Source organism: Arvicanthis niloticus, chromosome 20 (assembly GCF_011762505.2).
Source record: "Arvicanthis niloticus isolate mArvNil1 chromosome 20, mArvNil1.pat.X, whole genome shotgun sequence".
Lineage (NCBI taxonomy): Eukaryota > Metazoa > Chordata > Mammalia > Rodentia > Muridae > Arvicanthis > Arvicanthis niloticus.
The window spans coordinates 12,719,700-12,735,891 of NC_047677.1; the positions used below are offsets into that span (position 1 = coordinate 12,719,700).

Consider the following 16,192-nt stretch of genomic DNA (forward strand, 5'->3'; position numbering starts at 1 on the left):
AGTTATTTAATCATGTATGATATGTATAAAGCATATTTTATTGTTTGTATTTAATTTTTTAATGAATTTGTCTTGGCGATGTCTCCATATCACTGTATATAGATAGATCTACTTCTGTATTTAAATATTCCTTTCCTTTATACTTATTAATATCTGAAAAATATTTCTTGGTATTTGTGGGCCTCAGTTTTTAGTTTTATGTATTTTATATATAGCTTAGCAGTAAAGATATAGACTCTAGCCAGACTACCTGGTTTTCCTGAAAGCATTTGTTCTTCTTACTGTTTGCTTTTCTAACTTTGTATGGACAAAGCTTTAGTTCAAGTATTCACTCCCACAATATTTGTGCTTCTCACTATGGCAAATGTGGGGCCAGTTCCTATTGCTACAGTAGCCAGCTCGGGTATATGTATTAATTGGCTGTTAAATTGTTATTCAAGAAAGGCAGTCCCAATTTGTATTTACTCTGGCCAGTTGATTGCAGTTCCTTCATGTATCACAGCATGTCAGTCTCTTCTCTGGCCAGAATTGCTGAGTCAGTCTGACAGCGTCAGTTAAAGCACATCGTCCTAGAGCTTTGACTTACAATCTGTTTTTAATCCATAAGACAGGGTTTATTTTTGTAGCCCTTGCTATTCTGGAACTTGCTTTCTAGATCAGACTGCCCTCAAACTCACAGAGATCCACCTGCCTCTGCCTCTCAAGTGCTGAGATTAAAGGCTTGCATACACATAGGTAAAAACATCTTTTTGAAGATGTTCTTTTAGTTATATGTGCATGTATGGGTCTGTGCAAGTGAGTTTAGCTGCCAGTAGAGGCAGCAAGTGTCCCGCCCTTCTGGAGCTGGAGTTCCAGGAAGTAGTGACCCCCCTCAGCATGGATGTGGGGGACTGAACTGGGATCCACTGACCCATCTCTTCAGCTTCAGAAATTTAAAAAAAATACAATTTTCTTATTAATTTATTTTGATGAAAAATAAATTTCCTAAGAGTAATAAATAGTTATATCTGAATTCCAATTTTTGAATCAAAGTTTTAATTTTTAAACAGAATCACCAGAAATTTGGATATGCTTTTAACACCCACATATACACATGTATATACATATATAATTGCTTATTCCATAATGCAATGAAATAAATAATTGTAAAGGCTTAGGAGATTTGTTTGGTTTTTGTTTTTGCCATCTTAGGTCTTTCTCTACTGATACAATTATTTCAGTTAGAAATTTTAATCTTAATTTTGTAGTCTTAAAAAGTTGACTCTATATATATCTTCCATCTTTAAAGTTGTCTAAACTATAATAAATAGTACTTAAAGAATGTGTGCTAGCTCATTGGAATTAAAGCATCTGTCAATGATTCCACAAAGAACTTAGTTACGTTCTAAAATTAAAGTGGTCATTTTTGGTAATCTTTATGTTTAGTGTGGGTGAAAGTCTACTTGGTGTCATTGGCTCACCATTTGTAACGTACTGGACATAGGTGATTTGTTTGGTTGATTTTGTAAAACTCTGGTGAGATCTGTTCCAAGACCTGCATGCTGGACAAACAGAACATTTTAATTTTTAGGCCAAGCTGTTGGAATTTATAACAAAGTATGACTACAGTTTTCTTATTATGGTCCTTTGATCATGACACATTCTATCCATCCCAATGCTTGTTAGGTGTGTAGCTGTATATGGTACATTTAGTATTTTGATACTCACATTATACAAACTCCATTCAAATTAACAAAAACTGATTGGACAAGTGTAAAGTATGAACAAAGGGGTCCAGACGCACATACATACATACACACATACATACAGCACCGTGTGGCTCTGGTGTCACCTGTGAGCTGAGCATCAGCAGTTTGGTTGGTGTCCATCTGTTGGGATAGAAGGTTTCATAATGAACAGGGATCTGCATTCTTAGTAAGAGCAATTGATGTTGAATGATTAAATAGAAGAGGAGAATAAATAATGCTATCTGTACAGTGAGTGCTAATCTTCAAATGTGAACAGAAAGGAAATGTTAACACAATGCTAACAGTGTGTGAAAAGTCACACAGGTGAATATACACATTGAAGTACAGGGAAACTAAAACGGTTATTTTTCTTTAAAATCACTTTCACAACTAGGTACACAAAACATGATGATCTAATGATGATTTCATGTGTAAACATGAAATTCTGATGTGCAGGCCCTTGTTCAGTGAGCAGGGATTAGTCCCTGGATTGGATAAGGCAGTTTGTACCACAGTGACTGAACTGGTGTGTGTGTGTGGGGAGGGAACAGCGCTGGCTCCTCACCTATTGGCTGTCTTTGAAAATAAGCTCCTGGCTGTACACTGGCCTCAGCTGTGAGCGCACTGCCAAATAAGATGCTTTATGAGTGTGCAAAAGGCAAATTCAACTTAAGAATTTCAGTGCTCATTATAGAAGAGAACTATGTGGGAAAACAGTTCTGAAAATACTGTGTTCATATTCATAAGTGACAATTTCCAGAGTATTTTTGAGGGTCTGAATTTCAAGCATTGGCTGGCATTTGTATCATTTGTTTTTTTACTCTCAGAGCATATGCTGAGGTACTTGTATCTAAATTGCAGTTATTGTTAATTTACTATAGTGTGTGTTTGAGCAGCAAATAATTGGGACACTGTATTTTTTGGCCATTCTCTTTACTTTTGAAAATATTATGCAGTCTATTAAGATAAATAAATACCCATTGATTATTACAAAGAATAGAAGCCCATCCTTTGTGTTCTGTAAAATAATACTGAAAAATAGCGAAGCAGACGATAGTTACCTTCTGCTAGAAGAGAGCCTTCGTTCTTTATATCTAACTCTAGGAAATAAAACTCTGAGTATCCTACATACACTGCTTGTTTTACTAGTGACTAGTATCTTTGAAATGTAAACTAGTATACGTTTTAAAGTTTGGAGTTCTCAAACATACAAATATAATTAGTCATAATTTTTGACATTACATGGTCTTAAACAAATTTTTACATCTATCACTTTTTTCTTTATTTTTAAAAAAAACACTGATTTAGAATTGTGGAATCCTAAGTTGTACTTGGAAAGGGATTTAAAATTAAAAACCTTAAGACAGTTGATTTGGAAACAAATTACTACGTAAATGCTGCCTTTAAAACCCAGAACAAAACTTTTTAAATTAATGCCTCCATTTTCAAACTGTTTTGAATAATGGGAAAAGCAGTCCTGACGGAAGCTGAGCAAACAGGAGTCTCTGCTCAGTTCTTAGAAGCTGGGTCTTCTAGCATCTCCTGTAGAGCTCAGCCGTGTCCCCAGAGTGCTTTCAGATTTAAATGACAAAAAAGAATGATGTTTGGGCTCGCTTCAGATTAGGAAAATTTACTCTAATGGAAGGGTTGTTTCTGTAGAAAGAAAAGTCAACTTTTCTAGTCACCAAACTAGCTTCAGACCAAATTGATTGTACCTCCGTCTCTGGGAGGCTTCTCAGTCCTCAAGGAGGCTCCTTCTCAGCAGTGTTCTGTTTGGACATTCAGTGTCTTGCCTCTCACTAGCTAACCCCCCTCCTCTTCCTCTCCCTCTTCTTCCTCCTCTTCTTCCTCCTCTTCCATTTGAGTAGACAGCTTAGGTATCAAATTTCCTTGTAAATTTTATACAAAGGCAAAAACTTTCAGTTCTATTAGATACTGAAGTCTTTAACTCATAAGACTCAATTCAGGTTGTACTTTTTCTAAATGCTGAGTCAGTTTCTAGCATGGTAAAGATTTTATTCTTTAATCTTTTTTTATAATCCAGTCATTATGCCCCTCCTGGTCCACCCTCAGAGAGTTCCTCATCCCATTCCTCCTCCCTGTCTCCAACAGGATGTTCTCACCCCACCCCCAACCCACCAGGACTCCCCACTCCCTGGGGACTCAAGTTTCTTGAGGGTTAGGTGCATCTTCTCTCACTGAGGCCTGACCAGGCAGTCCTCTGCTGTTTATGTGTTGGGGGCCTCAGACCAGCTCATGTATGCTGCCTGGTTGGTGGCTCAGTGTCTGAGAGATCTCAGGGGTCCAGGTTAGTTGAGACTGCTGGTCTTCCTATGGGGTCGCCCTCCTCCTTAGCTTCTTCCAGCCTTTCCCTAATTCAGTAACAAAAGCCCAGCTTTTGTGCATTGGGTGGGTGTAAGTATCTGCATCTGATGCTTGTTAGGCCCTACGGAGGGCAGCCATGTCTGTAAGCACTCTATAGCCTCAGTAACAGTGTCAGTCCTTGGAGCCTCCCCTTGAGCTGGATCCCACTTTGGGCCTGTCATTGGACCTCCTTTCTCTCAGTCTCTTCTCCATTTTTGTCCCTGCAGTTCTTTTAGACAGAAGCCTCTACTGGAGGTAGACCCCTCCCCACTGTAGAGCACTTTATCCAAGGTCCCTCCCTTCAAGTCCTGAGAGTCTTTCACCTCCCAGGTCTCTGATACATTCTAGAGGGTCCCCCTACCTCCTACCTCCTGGGGTTGACAGTTTCCATTCTTTCTGCTGGCCCTCAGGGCTTCACTCTTGTTCTCCTCCCACCAATACCTAATCATGTTTCCCTTTTCCCTTCCCTGTACCCTCTCCCACCCAGGTCCCTCCCTCCATCTACTCCCAGTCCTTGCTTTCTTCTCCCTCAGATTTAAAGCCAACTGGTGGATTTGGGGTTTATTGTTGACTGCCATCTAGTGGGTTAAACTATTCTTTCATGATAGCCTGTTAAATTTTAGTGACTACTTTCTATATGGAAACACTATCACATTGCGCTTTATGTGTTTTCATTGGTTGTTGTATTTAACACAGCTAATTTATATAAAGTTGCTAGAACCTTTTGGTGATGATAATCCTTGAAGCAATCGGTATAAACTATAAATAATACATACTTTTAAAAAGTCACATTAAAATAAACTGATCTCATTAATAGTTTTTGAGCTCTAGTAATTTAAAATTTCATATATGTAAATTATTTCAATAATTACTATTTTTTTTTAAATTAATGATACACAGTACCAACTTTTAAGATTTTTTTTTTCTTACTTTTCTTTGCAGATGCTACAACTGTGGTGGTCTTGACCATCACGCTAAAGAATGCAGTCTACCTCCTCAGCCAAAGAAGTGCCATTACTGTCAGAGCATCATGCACATGGTTGCCAACTGCCCACACAAGCTTGTTGCTCAGCTGCCTGCCAGTTCTCAGGGAAGACAGGAGGCAGAATCCCAGCCATGCACTTCTCTGTCACCGAGAGAAGTGGGAGGGGGGCATGGCTGCACAACGCTGTTTCCTCAGGAGGCGAAGTCAGAAATGGCGGACCGGTCAGACAGGTCACCCCAAGAAGTTTCTTCCACGAAAGCATTTGCAGCAATAGGAGAGCAAAACAAAAAGGGGCCTTTGATTCCGAAACGGAAAAAGACTTAGTAGTTGTCAGTGCTCTCTTCACCTGGTTGGGAAGTCTACCTCATGCAAGCACAGGGATAGTGTGTCACAGAGAACAGCTGACCGGGGTTTCAACTACTGCTGAGGAACTGTGAAGTTCTTAATTAGACAAATCACTCTTAAGCAAACTACATTTAAGCAGGGTGTCATGTTTTATAGAATTGAGAAACTACATATAGTATGTGCATAAGTGAGAGGGGAGACCTGAGTCCGTGTGTATGTGTAAGGATTTCACATAAGAGTGGCACGCACACACACACACACACACACATATGTGTGGTTGTCTTACATGTGTATGTGTGTGTGTAGGTATGAGCACATACTCTTCCTCAGATAATTGGGTATCTCCAAGCATTGAAAATCCATGTGAAGCATTTGAGATGGTTTCAGAGTTAACCCTTGGAATTTTTCCTAAATACTACTTCTTTTATATTATGTAAAAAATAACCACGTGACTGTTACCTTTCATGTGAACCAAAGCATACTTTAGACCTCAGAGCTGCCAGTCAATGGTACTAAAGGCTTTTGGGATACTTGGTGCCTCCCAAGTCTGTATTCATAACTCTGTCTTCATGCTGATGGAGTGTTTTGCTGTTGTTGTTATTTGTCTTCTCCTATTTGAAGATAGTAACTTAACCCTAGATGCCTCTGACTGCCATAAGCTTTTAATTCTTGGATACGTAACTCCAGAAAAGACAATGAATGTGAAGTTTCTATGCTGATATTTCAGTGTCTTTTATTCTGTTTTGATTGTAAATTACATGCCTATTAAGAAAAATGAAGGGAGGGTAATGTATATAGTAATATGATTCTTTTCAGTGGGATTTTGATACTAGGTCTTTTACAAGTGTTCTGAGGTTTTTAAGGGATTGTGGCAACAGAAGCCTTCTTTGACTAAGTAGCTTTTGAACCATCGCTTAGAACAGGAAGGTCTCTTACTTACTACTGAAGCCTTAGAGAAAAACTTAATTATTTGGGTATATTTGGGTGGCTGTTTGTATTTCCCCTGGAGAGTCCTCAGACCTGTTTCTAAAACAAACAAAAGCAGCATAGAAATAAAATAGTAGGGCTTAGAATGAAAATTAAGTTGCCCAATAGATACAGCCCATGGTTGATACTAAAAAGAATAGTGTTTGGTGGCAGGCAGACTGAATGACAGGCCAGGAGTAGAGGTACCAAACTGCCCACAGTTATGTGGCTAGAAATGCTCTGTGATAGCACGGATGCCATGGCAGTTTCCCTGAGTATAGAAGCTGGAGTAACCTATGTGACAGATTCAGGATGAGCGTTCAGGGCGAGTCACAGAATCTTCTCAGACAGATTCTCAGCTTGCCAACAAATTGACTAGGGACCGATCAGAGTATTGGGCTGTTTTCCATCATGTTTTATTTTGTTTTATTTTTTTAATGGAGTTAGCCTGGTTCTAAATGCGATGAGCAAACTTTTGAAACATCTTCAAGAAGGTACCAAGGAATTGCAGTGCAGATTTTGGCTGTAACTATAGCGGCCTGTTGGTATAAGCTCAGATAATCAAACAAGAAAGCGCTGTGACTCGTGTGAGACACATTCTACGGAGGAGTCCCTTCTCCTGTGTCTTGTCATGGGAGGTGGGTGATGCTAAGGTCTCATCAGGCCACTAGAAGAAACTGTCTCCGACTAGCTTGCCGGTCCTTTCCAGAGTAGCTTGAGTTTCTTGACAGTATTTATGAGAATTCCCATAGTGTTTTACTGACGTATCAGTGTGCTGTAATACAGAGCTTACCTTTGACGATATTGAATGTTATGTAGCCATAGAGAAGGCTGCCTTGCCTTAACGTGAGGATTTCAAGCTTATTTAAATTATGTAGACAAATCAAAGTGTCATCCAAGTATAATGAACAAGGTTACAGTTGTACAAGCAGAATATGATAGGTCACTTTGAACGTTCAAACCAAAGTTCCTTAACTATAAAAGTAGGAAATAGTGGACTTGAAAATTGGACATTCTGTTTACATATAAAAAGTTCAGAGCTGAAGTCATTTTTAAAAATGAAAGTAGAAAATTCAGAAACACTTGAACTATAGACCTTCTGGGTGCAGTTGACTTCTTTTTCAGCTTCTGACCAGACTGACTTACTAAAAGCACATACCAAACCTATCTTATGGTTAAAAGTTTATTTTTTTATATGAAAATATTGTCACTGTTACATACTCAGGACAAAGAACTTTTTGCTCAGGGAACATACCATATAATGTTTTTATTGGTTTTTTTTTTTTTTTTTTTTTCAGACTAGTCTATAATCCTGTTTTCTCAGAACAAGCCAAATAAATTAAGTCTTTATGTACGTACATGTACAACTACCTCTGAGTTTGACATTGATCGTAATTCTGAATATCATATATTAGTCCTTTTTTTATTTCATGTCAGAGTCTTGTAAAGCAAAATTCCACTCCCTGCACATGTGAATTCACTGATATGAGCACTTGTTCATTCACACAAGTGAAACATTCTGTTTACAGCAGATGGCTACCTCCTAGCTACTACATAGCACACCTTGGTGCTGCTGCAGCCTACGGGTTGCTGATAATTCTCTGGTACAGACACATTAATCTGTAGCACAGATAGGCATTTTCAACTGCATGTTTCTGAAAAATGCCTGTTTTTCTTATTGACTTCTCATGTTAGGTAGCAAAGTCTCCAAGCATTTTCTTAAAGTTATCATGTATTGAATTTAAGGAAGTATGGGCACTCTTTATCCTAAGCAAAATAGAATACAGAAACAATCTTGAAAATAGATCTGTTACCTAGAGGCGAGGGGCAGGAGAGTTAACAAAAGCAAGCTCGGTGTTTATATTTTGCTGACAAGTGTTACAAAAGATTCCTACCCACTTCACTTGTATCTCTACTGTACTGAAGGCAAAGGGTACTGCAGCATTCCAGGCCCCGGGCACATAACTAACTAGCACCAGCTTGCCACGGGGGAACTTAAAGTGCAGTGCTGCTTTGAGCCAGGAGGCAAAGGGGTCTTTGCAGGGATTTCTAATAGTGGAGTGATGGCCCGTGTGTTGAACCACTTTTTGACCTCCCCCTCATATCGGCACAAATGTAATTCCTAAAAATTGATTCACTACCAGCCTTTAGCCTGTGAACTATTCATTCTCTACACAGCAGGTCATAGTGGAGACATTTTTGTATGTGCATTTCTACTCTTTGGATGTATTTTTACAAATGAAAGATTTAGGAAGATTTTTATCTGCTTATAACTTGGAAATGTTAGTGTGCAATCTAAAGAAAAAGATAAAGACACCACGTTATTAGCATCAGTCCACCTCCCAAATATAGGATGTTTTTATTGCCAATTATTTTTGTATTCTGGCTGAGATTTATTTTGCGCCAGTGCAGGCCTAACTTGTCTCTGGTTGTATGTAGTTTGTGAATAGAAGCCCATAAGTGTTAATAGACCTTGTAACATTCACTGTAAGATGAATTATACAGGATGTGGGGAATCTCATTAAGTCTTAAAGTTAATTTAAATTAATTTATCTGTTTTCTCTAAGAAATGTTTATCATAAATATATATGTAATTTCCCATGTTGGTATAAAATCTAGGGAATGTGCAAGTGGAGTTGTGCTGACTTTAATTTTCTAGATGTCTTAATGAGATTTGTTTGTTTTAGAAAAAGAACAACTTGTTGAAAGCATCCAGTTCTGTCTTACATACTGTCAACAGCCTCTTGAAGATGTGCCTGTGTGATCTGTGACCTACTGTTCGTTTAAAGTGAGGCTCATTGTTGACCTTACACTTGGACCAGAACTATGGCATTATGGTGAAGTCCTATACTGTGAGAAAGTACCCGGATATGCGACACACCTGTGGCTTACCCCTTGACGGTCCCAGTGTGAAAATGATGGCGTTGACTACCTCTTCAGTCACTCTGGCTGTCAACCACAGGCACCTAGCACCAGGCTGGCTTTAATTAGTGTGTGTTATTTTTGTGGTGATAACACCTCTATCCATATAAAGACCAAAGTGAACCCTGGTTTCTCTATGTCTTTAATACAGTGTTTTATCTAGTATTTGAAAATGATCTTGTGTAGTGTTTAGATTACCTCACTCCATTTCGTTTCATGTTGTTTACAAGTGAACATTTTTTAAAGATACACTTGAACTTGCGTTAGAAAGAACAAAAGAGGAGTTGATAGTAGACTGGCAGGCTGCATCCCCGTCCATCGGAGGACTGTTCTCTGCAGACATGGGCCTAGTGCTATCTCTGTACCGAATGTCTTACTCTGTTGGCTGTTGATGTTTTGGGGTTTAAAATTATGTGATGGAAAAATAAAAGACACAATGTTGGTGTTTAAGATGGGTTTGGAGATATTTTGTGTGTGGTTTCTGTGATTAAGTAAATGAATAAAGGGCTCTTTCAGAGGTATTTTTGCCAATGTGAGGATGAGTTAAAGGTTTCACCATGGTCTGGTAGAGGTGGTAAACATGGAAGGTGTTTTTTGGGAGGAAGGGGGTAGCTTGTCTTCATCTGGATTGTCCAGTATTATCATCAGGAATTGTACAAACTTGTAAATCGAGACCTATACCCTTTGTGTGGCCAGAAAGAATGGCATGAAGCTTATAAAAACTTCCTGGAGAAATCATTTTAGAATTTTCTTAACAGGTTTCTCCTAGTAATGATGAGGATTTTGAAAAAACAAATGAGGAGACAACAGTCCCAAAAATGTAGAGTGTTAGTGTAGCTTGGTCAAACCATGCAGTAGTAACGCACTGTCAAAATAGATTGGTGAGTTATTAAATGTTACACCCTGCCCTGTCCCATCAGACTCCAAACTCACTCTTCTCTGTTCTGGGCTTTATTATTTTGTGTCCTATGACCCCTCTATCATTTATAATTTTTAAGAGTTAAAAACAATTTTTAAATGGATACATGTGCTTAGTGCCAGTGTCCTTGGTGGCCAGAAGCATCAGATCCCTGGGAAGTGGAGTTGCAGGGGTGTGAGCCACCTGACATGGGTGCTGGCAGCTGAACTCAGGCTCTCTGTAAGAGTGACACTCACTGCTAGCCAGGGAACCTTCTCCCCAGCCCATGGGTTTTTGGGTTTTTGTTTGGACCTTAGCCATTTGAAGTGACCACTTCGATAGTTTCAAGCCACACATGTGATCATATAGCAATGGACAGATTGACTTTGCCTATATGAAGAGCTTTTTGTTATACAAAGATTGTGTTTAGAAATGAAGTATTGTACTCTAGGAAATGTGAAGGATGGGCTGTAAAGAGAAAGCTAAGGGGGTGGAGTGATTGAGAGCACTGCTCCTGCAGAGGAACTGGGTTGGGTTTGCAGCATCCATGTGCTGGCTCACAATCATCTGTAATGCCAGTTCCAGGGGATCCAGCGCCTTCCTCGATCCTCTGGGTACCAGGTATAAGGGAACACACACACACTGAGGGCAAAACACTCGTATGTAAATAAAGATAGATATTAAAAAAGAAAAACATGTAAGAAAATATACAATACCACTACATGCAGATAACTTGACAATACTTTGATTAATTTTAAGATGTAAAAAAAAAAACTTAAAACTATAGTCTTATGATCTAGAAATAACTGTTAGTGAGTGGGTTTTGTTGACTTTCTTGCAGTCGGATAGATGTGCATGCACACACACATGGGGTCTACATTAGATTAACTTTGGAGCTCTGCTTGACATTGGACATTTACTCGCTATTAGATATAGTTTGGAGCTACTCTTGTCATATAGTGTTCTGTTGTATAGACAAACATGGTTCAGGGTACTAGAGAGGTGGGTGGGTGGCTCTGCCGTTGAGGACACTGAGGAACTGGATTTGCTTCCCAGCATTCATTCATACGGTGGCCTTAACCATCTGGTTTCCTGTTACATACTGTATGCGTATGAGTGTCTTCTTTGCAGTATGTACATGTACCGTGTTTGTGCCTGGCATCCTCAGAGGACAAGAGAGCGTACTAGATTCCCTGGACCTGGAGTTATAAGTGGTTTGGGAGCTACCATGTGGGTGCTGGGAACCTGTCGCTACCCACGTCCGACCTGCGGAATAAGGCAACGGCAACTGTGTTCTTCTTCAAGCAGTTTATTCAGCTATCCCTATACAGAGAGCTTCTTCTCTCTCCCTCTCCTTCTCCTCTCTTTCTCTTCTTCTGTCCCCTCTCCCGCAGCCCCTTATAAGCATTGCCTTCATCTTATCAGCAACTGCCACAAAGTCACTGGTGATTGGCCATTCTCAATGATGTGAGGTGGGGTGATCGGGTAACCACACCTCTCAGCACATACAACTCCATATATAGAGTTGTCTTTTCTTTCAAGCAATGCCTATGCCAAGAGCCACCTTGTAATGGTGAGAGCAGAGCTGCTTCCCACAGCTCCTCCTTTTTTGTTTTATGCAAGCAGAAGGACATAGAGGTCTGACCCCCTGTATTTGAAGGGAGATTGTCAACCCCATTTTCACCACCTGCCGTCTACAGTATGGTTACCATGGGCGACCCAACCCGACGCTGTTTTCCAGGGGACAGGAACTATGGCAAAACCTGTATGCAGTCAAACATATGTCCAAGGGCGTACAGTTCCCTCTGCGGTGCTACGCCCTACATCCTGCATGTTATAACTCAGAGGTCTTCAAATAGCTTAGCCAGATTTGTGGGGACTGGCCTCCTTCAAGAGCAGCAAATGCTTGAACAATCATGGCATTAGTGTTGTGCTGTTGCATACGCATCTTCAGAATGGACCATAGTGCTAGTCAACTGACAAGAACAAGGCAAAAGCTAAGGGCTGCAATTCCCGCCCATTCTTTTAGGTGGTTCATTGCAGATCGGATCCAGGAGGCCAGGCCCTCAGCAATAGACAGGTCAACATGGGTGGAATTCACGTGCACCATGGCTAGCCACAGCTTCTGCATCAAGCCATCAAAATCTTCAGTCCAATTTCCTGTAAAATACTGAGACAAATTTCTAGACAAATGAGCTGCTTGACTTGCATTTTCATACCTTACAGATGTCACACAAAGACCTGTATACTTCCACTGACAGCCCAACTGAGCTAATTCCATGAGCACGTCTACTTGCTCCTGGACTAGATCCACTCTTTGATTAACCAGCATAATGCCGGCTTTCAATTGAGAATTAATCTGCCTCTGTGTATCCAGGGCTGTAGCCGCGTTGGCCTGCTGCAGTAGCAGCAGTAGCTGACACTGCAATAGGTGTCACGATGGTGGCAGTGATACCAAAATCCCTGCATGTCCTAAACAGGGTCATAGCTGATGGTGCCGCCAAATGATTTCCCTTTTTGCACTTCGGGTATAAACCTGGAATTCGGCTTCTTTGATCCTGATTACCCTGCAGCTGTGGGCAGTTTCGGTGGTTCCTGGGTTTTGGCCCCACTTGTCACTACCCACATCTGACCTGCGGAATAAGGCAATGGCAACCATGTTCTTCTTCAAGCAGTTTATTCAGCTATCCCTATACAGAGAGCTGCTTCTCTTTTTTCTCTTCTCTTGTCTCCTCTCCCCAGCCCCTGCAGCCCTTATAAGCATTGCCTTCATCTTATCAGCAACTGCCACGAAGTCACTGGTGATTGGCCATTCTCAATGATGCGAGGTGGGGTGATGGGGTAACCACACCTCTCAGCGCATACAACTCCATATATGGAGTTGTCTTTTCTCTCAAGCAATGCCTATGCAAGCGCCACCTTGTAATGGTGAGAGCGGAGCCACTTCCCACAGGAACCAAACCCAGGTGCACTTACCCTCTGAACCATCTTCAGCTCCAGGGGATCCCATGCCCTCTTTTGGTCTCTACGGGTACCAGGCACACATGCAGGTAAAACACCCATCACATAAAGTAAAATTTAAACAAGTGTTCAGAAATAGCACTTCATAAATGTCCATTTATTTGAAGGCTGAGCCCAGCCAGGCTCATCTGAAGGAAGGGGAATCCCAGAACAAGCATAAAAAGACCAAAGCCAGGTAAGCAGTGCACAGGTAGAGAGAACATTGACTGGACTCTCTGTATGTCTGCATGGAGGCAGCTGATCTGACCATGGGCCTGATGAAGTTTGCTGACCCGGCACCCCCTTTATTAGTTCCCTAATAAAGGAGTGTTTCCTATTTGTTACCCAGGAGCTGTGAGAAGAGAGGACCAAAGCAGGAGTTGTATTCTGAGCAGTGGAAAAGGGAATTCAGGGCTGCCAGAAGAGCACATTTAAAAGACAGATGTCAGGAGGAGGCTTCTAAGGGAAGGAGGCTCCCAAAAATTTTCAGAGAATTAAAAAAAATTAATGCATTTAAGTAGGGTGAGAGTGTGCCATGACACATTTGTGGAAGTCATAGGACAACTTGCAGTAGTCTTTTCTCTCCTAACATGTAGGGCCTGAGACTCCAACTCAAGGCACTAGGTTTGGCAGCAGGTGCCTTTACCCACTGAGCTATCTTCCTGACTCTGCAGAGGTTTCTGGGTTTTTTGTTTTTTGCTTTTTGGTTTTTTTGTTTGTTTGTTTGTTTGTTTGTTTTTTTGTTTTTTTTGTTTGTTTGTTTTTTGAAGACACTTACTGAATCTTAAGACTTAGTAGAAGGTGTCGTCAGTGTTCAGGGGCACTTGCTGCTCTTTCAGAGGTCTCTGGTTTCCAACCATCTACTCTAGTTCCAAGAGATTTGATGTCCTTTTCCGGCCTCTACAGGTCACCCCCCATCCCCCCACCACACACAAATGAAAATACATCTAAAACAAGAATTACACTGAGGCATACACAAGAGAAACAGAAGATGGGTCAGTAGGAAGCTTCCAGTGCTAGGAGAAAAAGTGGGTGCCGTATGGCCACATAGCCGAAGCTTGAAAAAGCGGCACGGGCACTTATCTGAAATGGGAGTGCAGAGGAAAATACAGTATAGTCACTAGGAAATAGAAGCATTGAGAGTTCAAGATTGGGGCTGGAGAGATGGTTCAGTGGCTAAGAGCATGGGCTGCTCTTTAAGAGGACCCAAGTTCAATTCTCAGCACCCTCATGATGGCTCACAGCCGTCTGTATCCCAGGCGCTTTTCTGGCCTTGCTCTTTTGTTCAGTTTTAGTTCATTATGAGAATACATGGACGAGAACTTCTGTGGGCACATTGAGTTCCTCCATCAGACACACTCCCTTAACTTCTTAGCTCTGCTTCCCTGTTTGTCGCTGGACTGTTAGCTACAGGCTCACGGGGCCTGTGCTTTTTTTGCTCTTCTTGAGTATGGATGTCTCTTCCAAATCCTCACTGTGCACCGGAACTCAAGAGAACAGAAGACAGGGCCTCACAGCAAGGGACACCAACCCTTTGCCTTCTTTCCCCACAGGTCACCTCAGGACCTTCTGCCTTCCTCCTTAAGATGACCTAGTAGGTGTGTGAAGGCAGGAGATGAGATCAGAAGAGCAGTGGTGTATGTGCCCAATTAACACGGAAGAAGGGTGGAGTGGATTCTCACCTTTGTGTTGTTAACTAGCTGCCATGTGTGGTGGGAGTTTGTACACTAGGGAACTATAACATGTCCCTGTAATTAATGTTTCTGGTGACAGGAGGACCAGAAGCCTGGGTCCTTTGAACACGTTTGCATTATCTGCTTCTCTTCACCTCTAGTGCACTGTGGTAACTGTCAGAGTCAAAATGGACTCTCTAGTGTCAGGCCCTAATGGAGGAATCGAGGAAGCCAGGCATATGTGGTTGATACAGTAACTACTGCAAGTTTTGTAGAACCTCCAGTTCTCTGCCTCACCCCAGAACAAAGCAAAGAGCCACATTCAGAATACTTAGAGATCCCGTTTCTTAGACGCTCACGCGAATAACCCACACTACTTTGGTAATTGTTTCCGAATGGATTCCATTCTCCATGAAGCTTTTCTTGAGGGAGTATGGGATACACAGAATAGTGTATCAGAATGCAGTTCATTCACAGTAGGTCTCTGGAAGTGTAAACGTTCCTAGTGATGTGGGAGGAATATGGAGAGTTCTGCTACAGTATTGCATACAAGGGTGACTAGAGGCAACAATTTTAAGATGTATGTCTCAGGCTCAGTGGATGAAGATGCCTGATGCCAAACTTGATGACCAGAATTCTGTACCTTCTGGCTTCCCATGGTGGAAAGAGAGTGGACACAGCTTGTCCTCTGACATTGTAGGCCCTCCCAGCACACAAAATCAAAAGTTATAAAAATTAAAGATATTAAATCTTTTCTGATGGTTTCACTTAAGTAATGAACATTTGAGGAGACATGATTAATTAAAGCATCACACCATGTATACATGCAATACATCATACAAATAAAAATACATTTTAAAATAATTTTTAAAATAAGTTTTGACCTTATAGGAACTATAGAAAAGACTAGTGGTGTTGTATGCCTTCAATCCAAGCACTCAGGAAACTGAGACAGGAGGATCATGAGTTTGATCCTGAGATGACTAGCAAATCTGGTCTCAAGATGGGGAGTGGGGAGGAAGAGAGAGAGAGAAAGGAATGAGGGTTGGTCTGAAGTTGCACGTTCTGGCTGGAGGCCATGCTGTACCCCAGCAGTACCAGCAGAGGGCGCACTACCCACACTCTCCAAAGTGATTATATCACCTCAGCTACAATGTGAACATCTAAGTGTTTCATATTACTAATAAACCCACCTATGAAATTTCCTGGTTGTCATCTGGCGAGACTTGGTTTTAGTACCCCAGCCGATGTTACAGTATCTTACATGAGACAGAAAAAAAAACAAACAAAATCTGCAGTAATCCACATACTT

General features: G+C 41.1%; 1 protein-coding gene across 1 annotated transcript in view; it reads left to right on the forward strand.

Annotated features, from left to right (window-relative positions):
• The window catches only part of Lin28b (lin-28 RNA binding posttranscriptional regulator B), a 90,966-nt gene extending 83,290 nt beyond the window's left edge, over window positions 1-7,676 (forward strand). The window contains exon 5 of the mRNA XM_076916553.1: window positions 5,034-7,676. Within this exon, the coding sequence (XP_076772668.1) occupies window positions 5,034-5,400 (367 nt within the window). The 3' untranslated portion in view covers window positions 5,401-7,676. The remainder of the gene's footprint in view (window positions 1-5,033) is intronic.
• The last annotated feature ends 8,516 nt before the right edge of the window (window positions 7,677-16,192 follow it).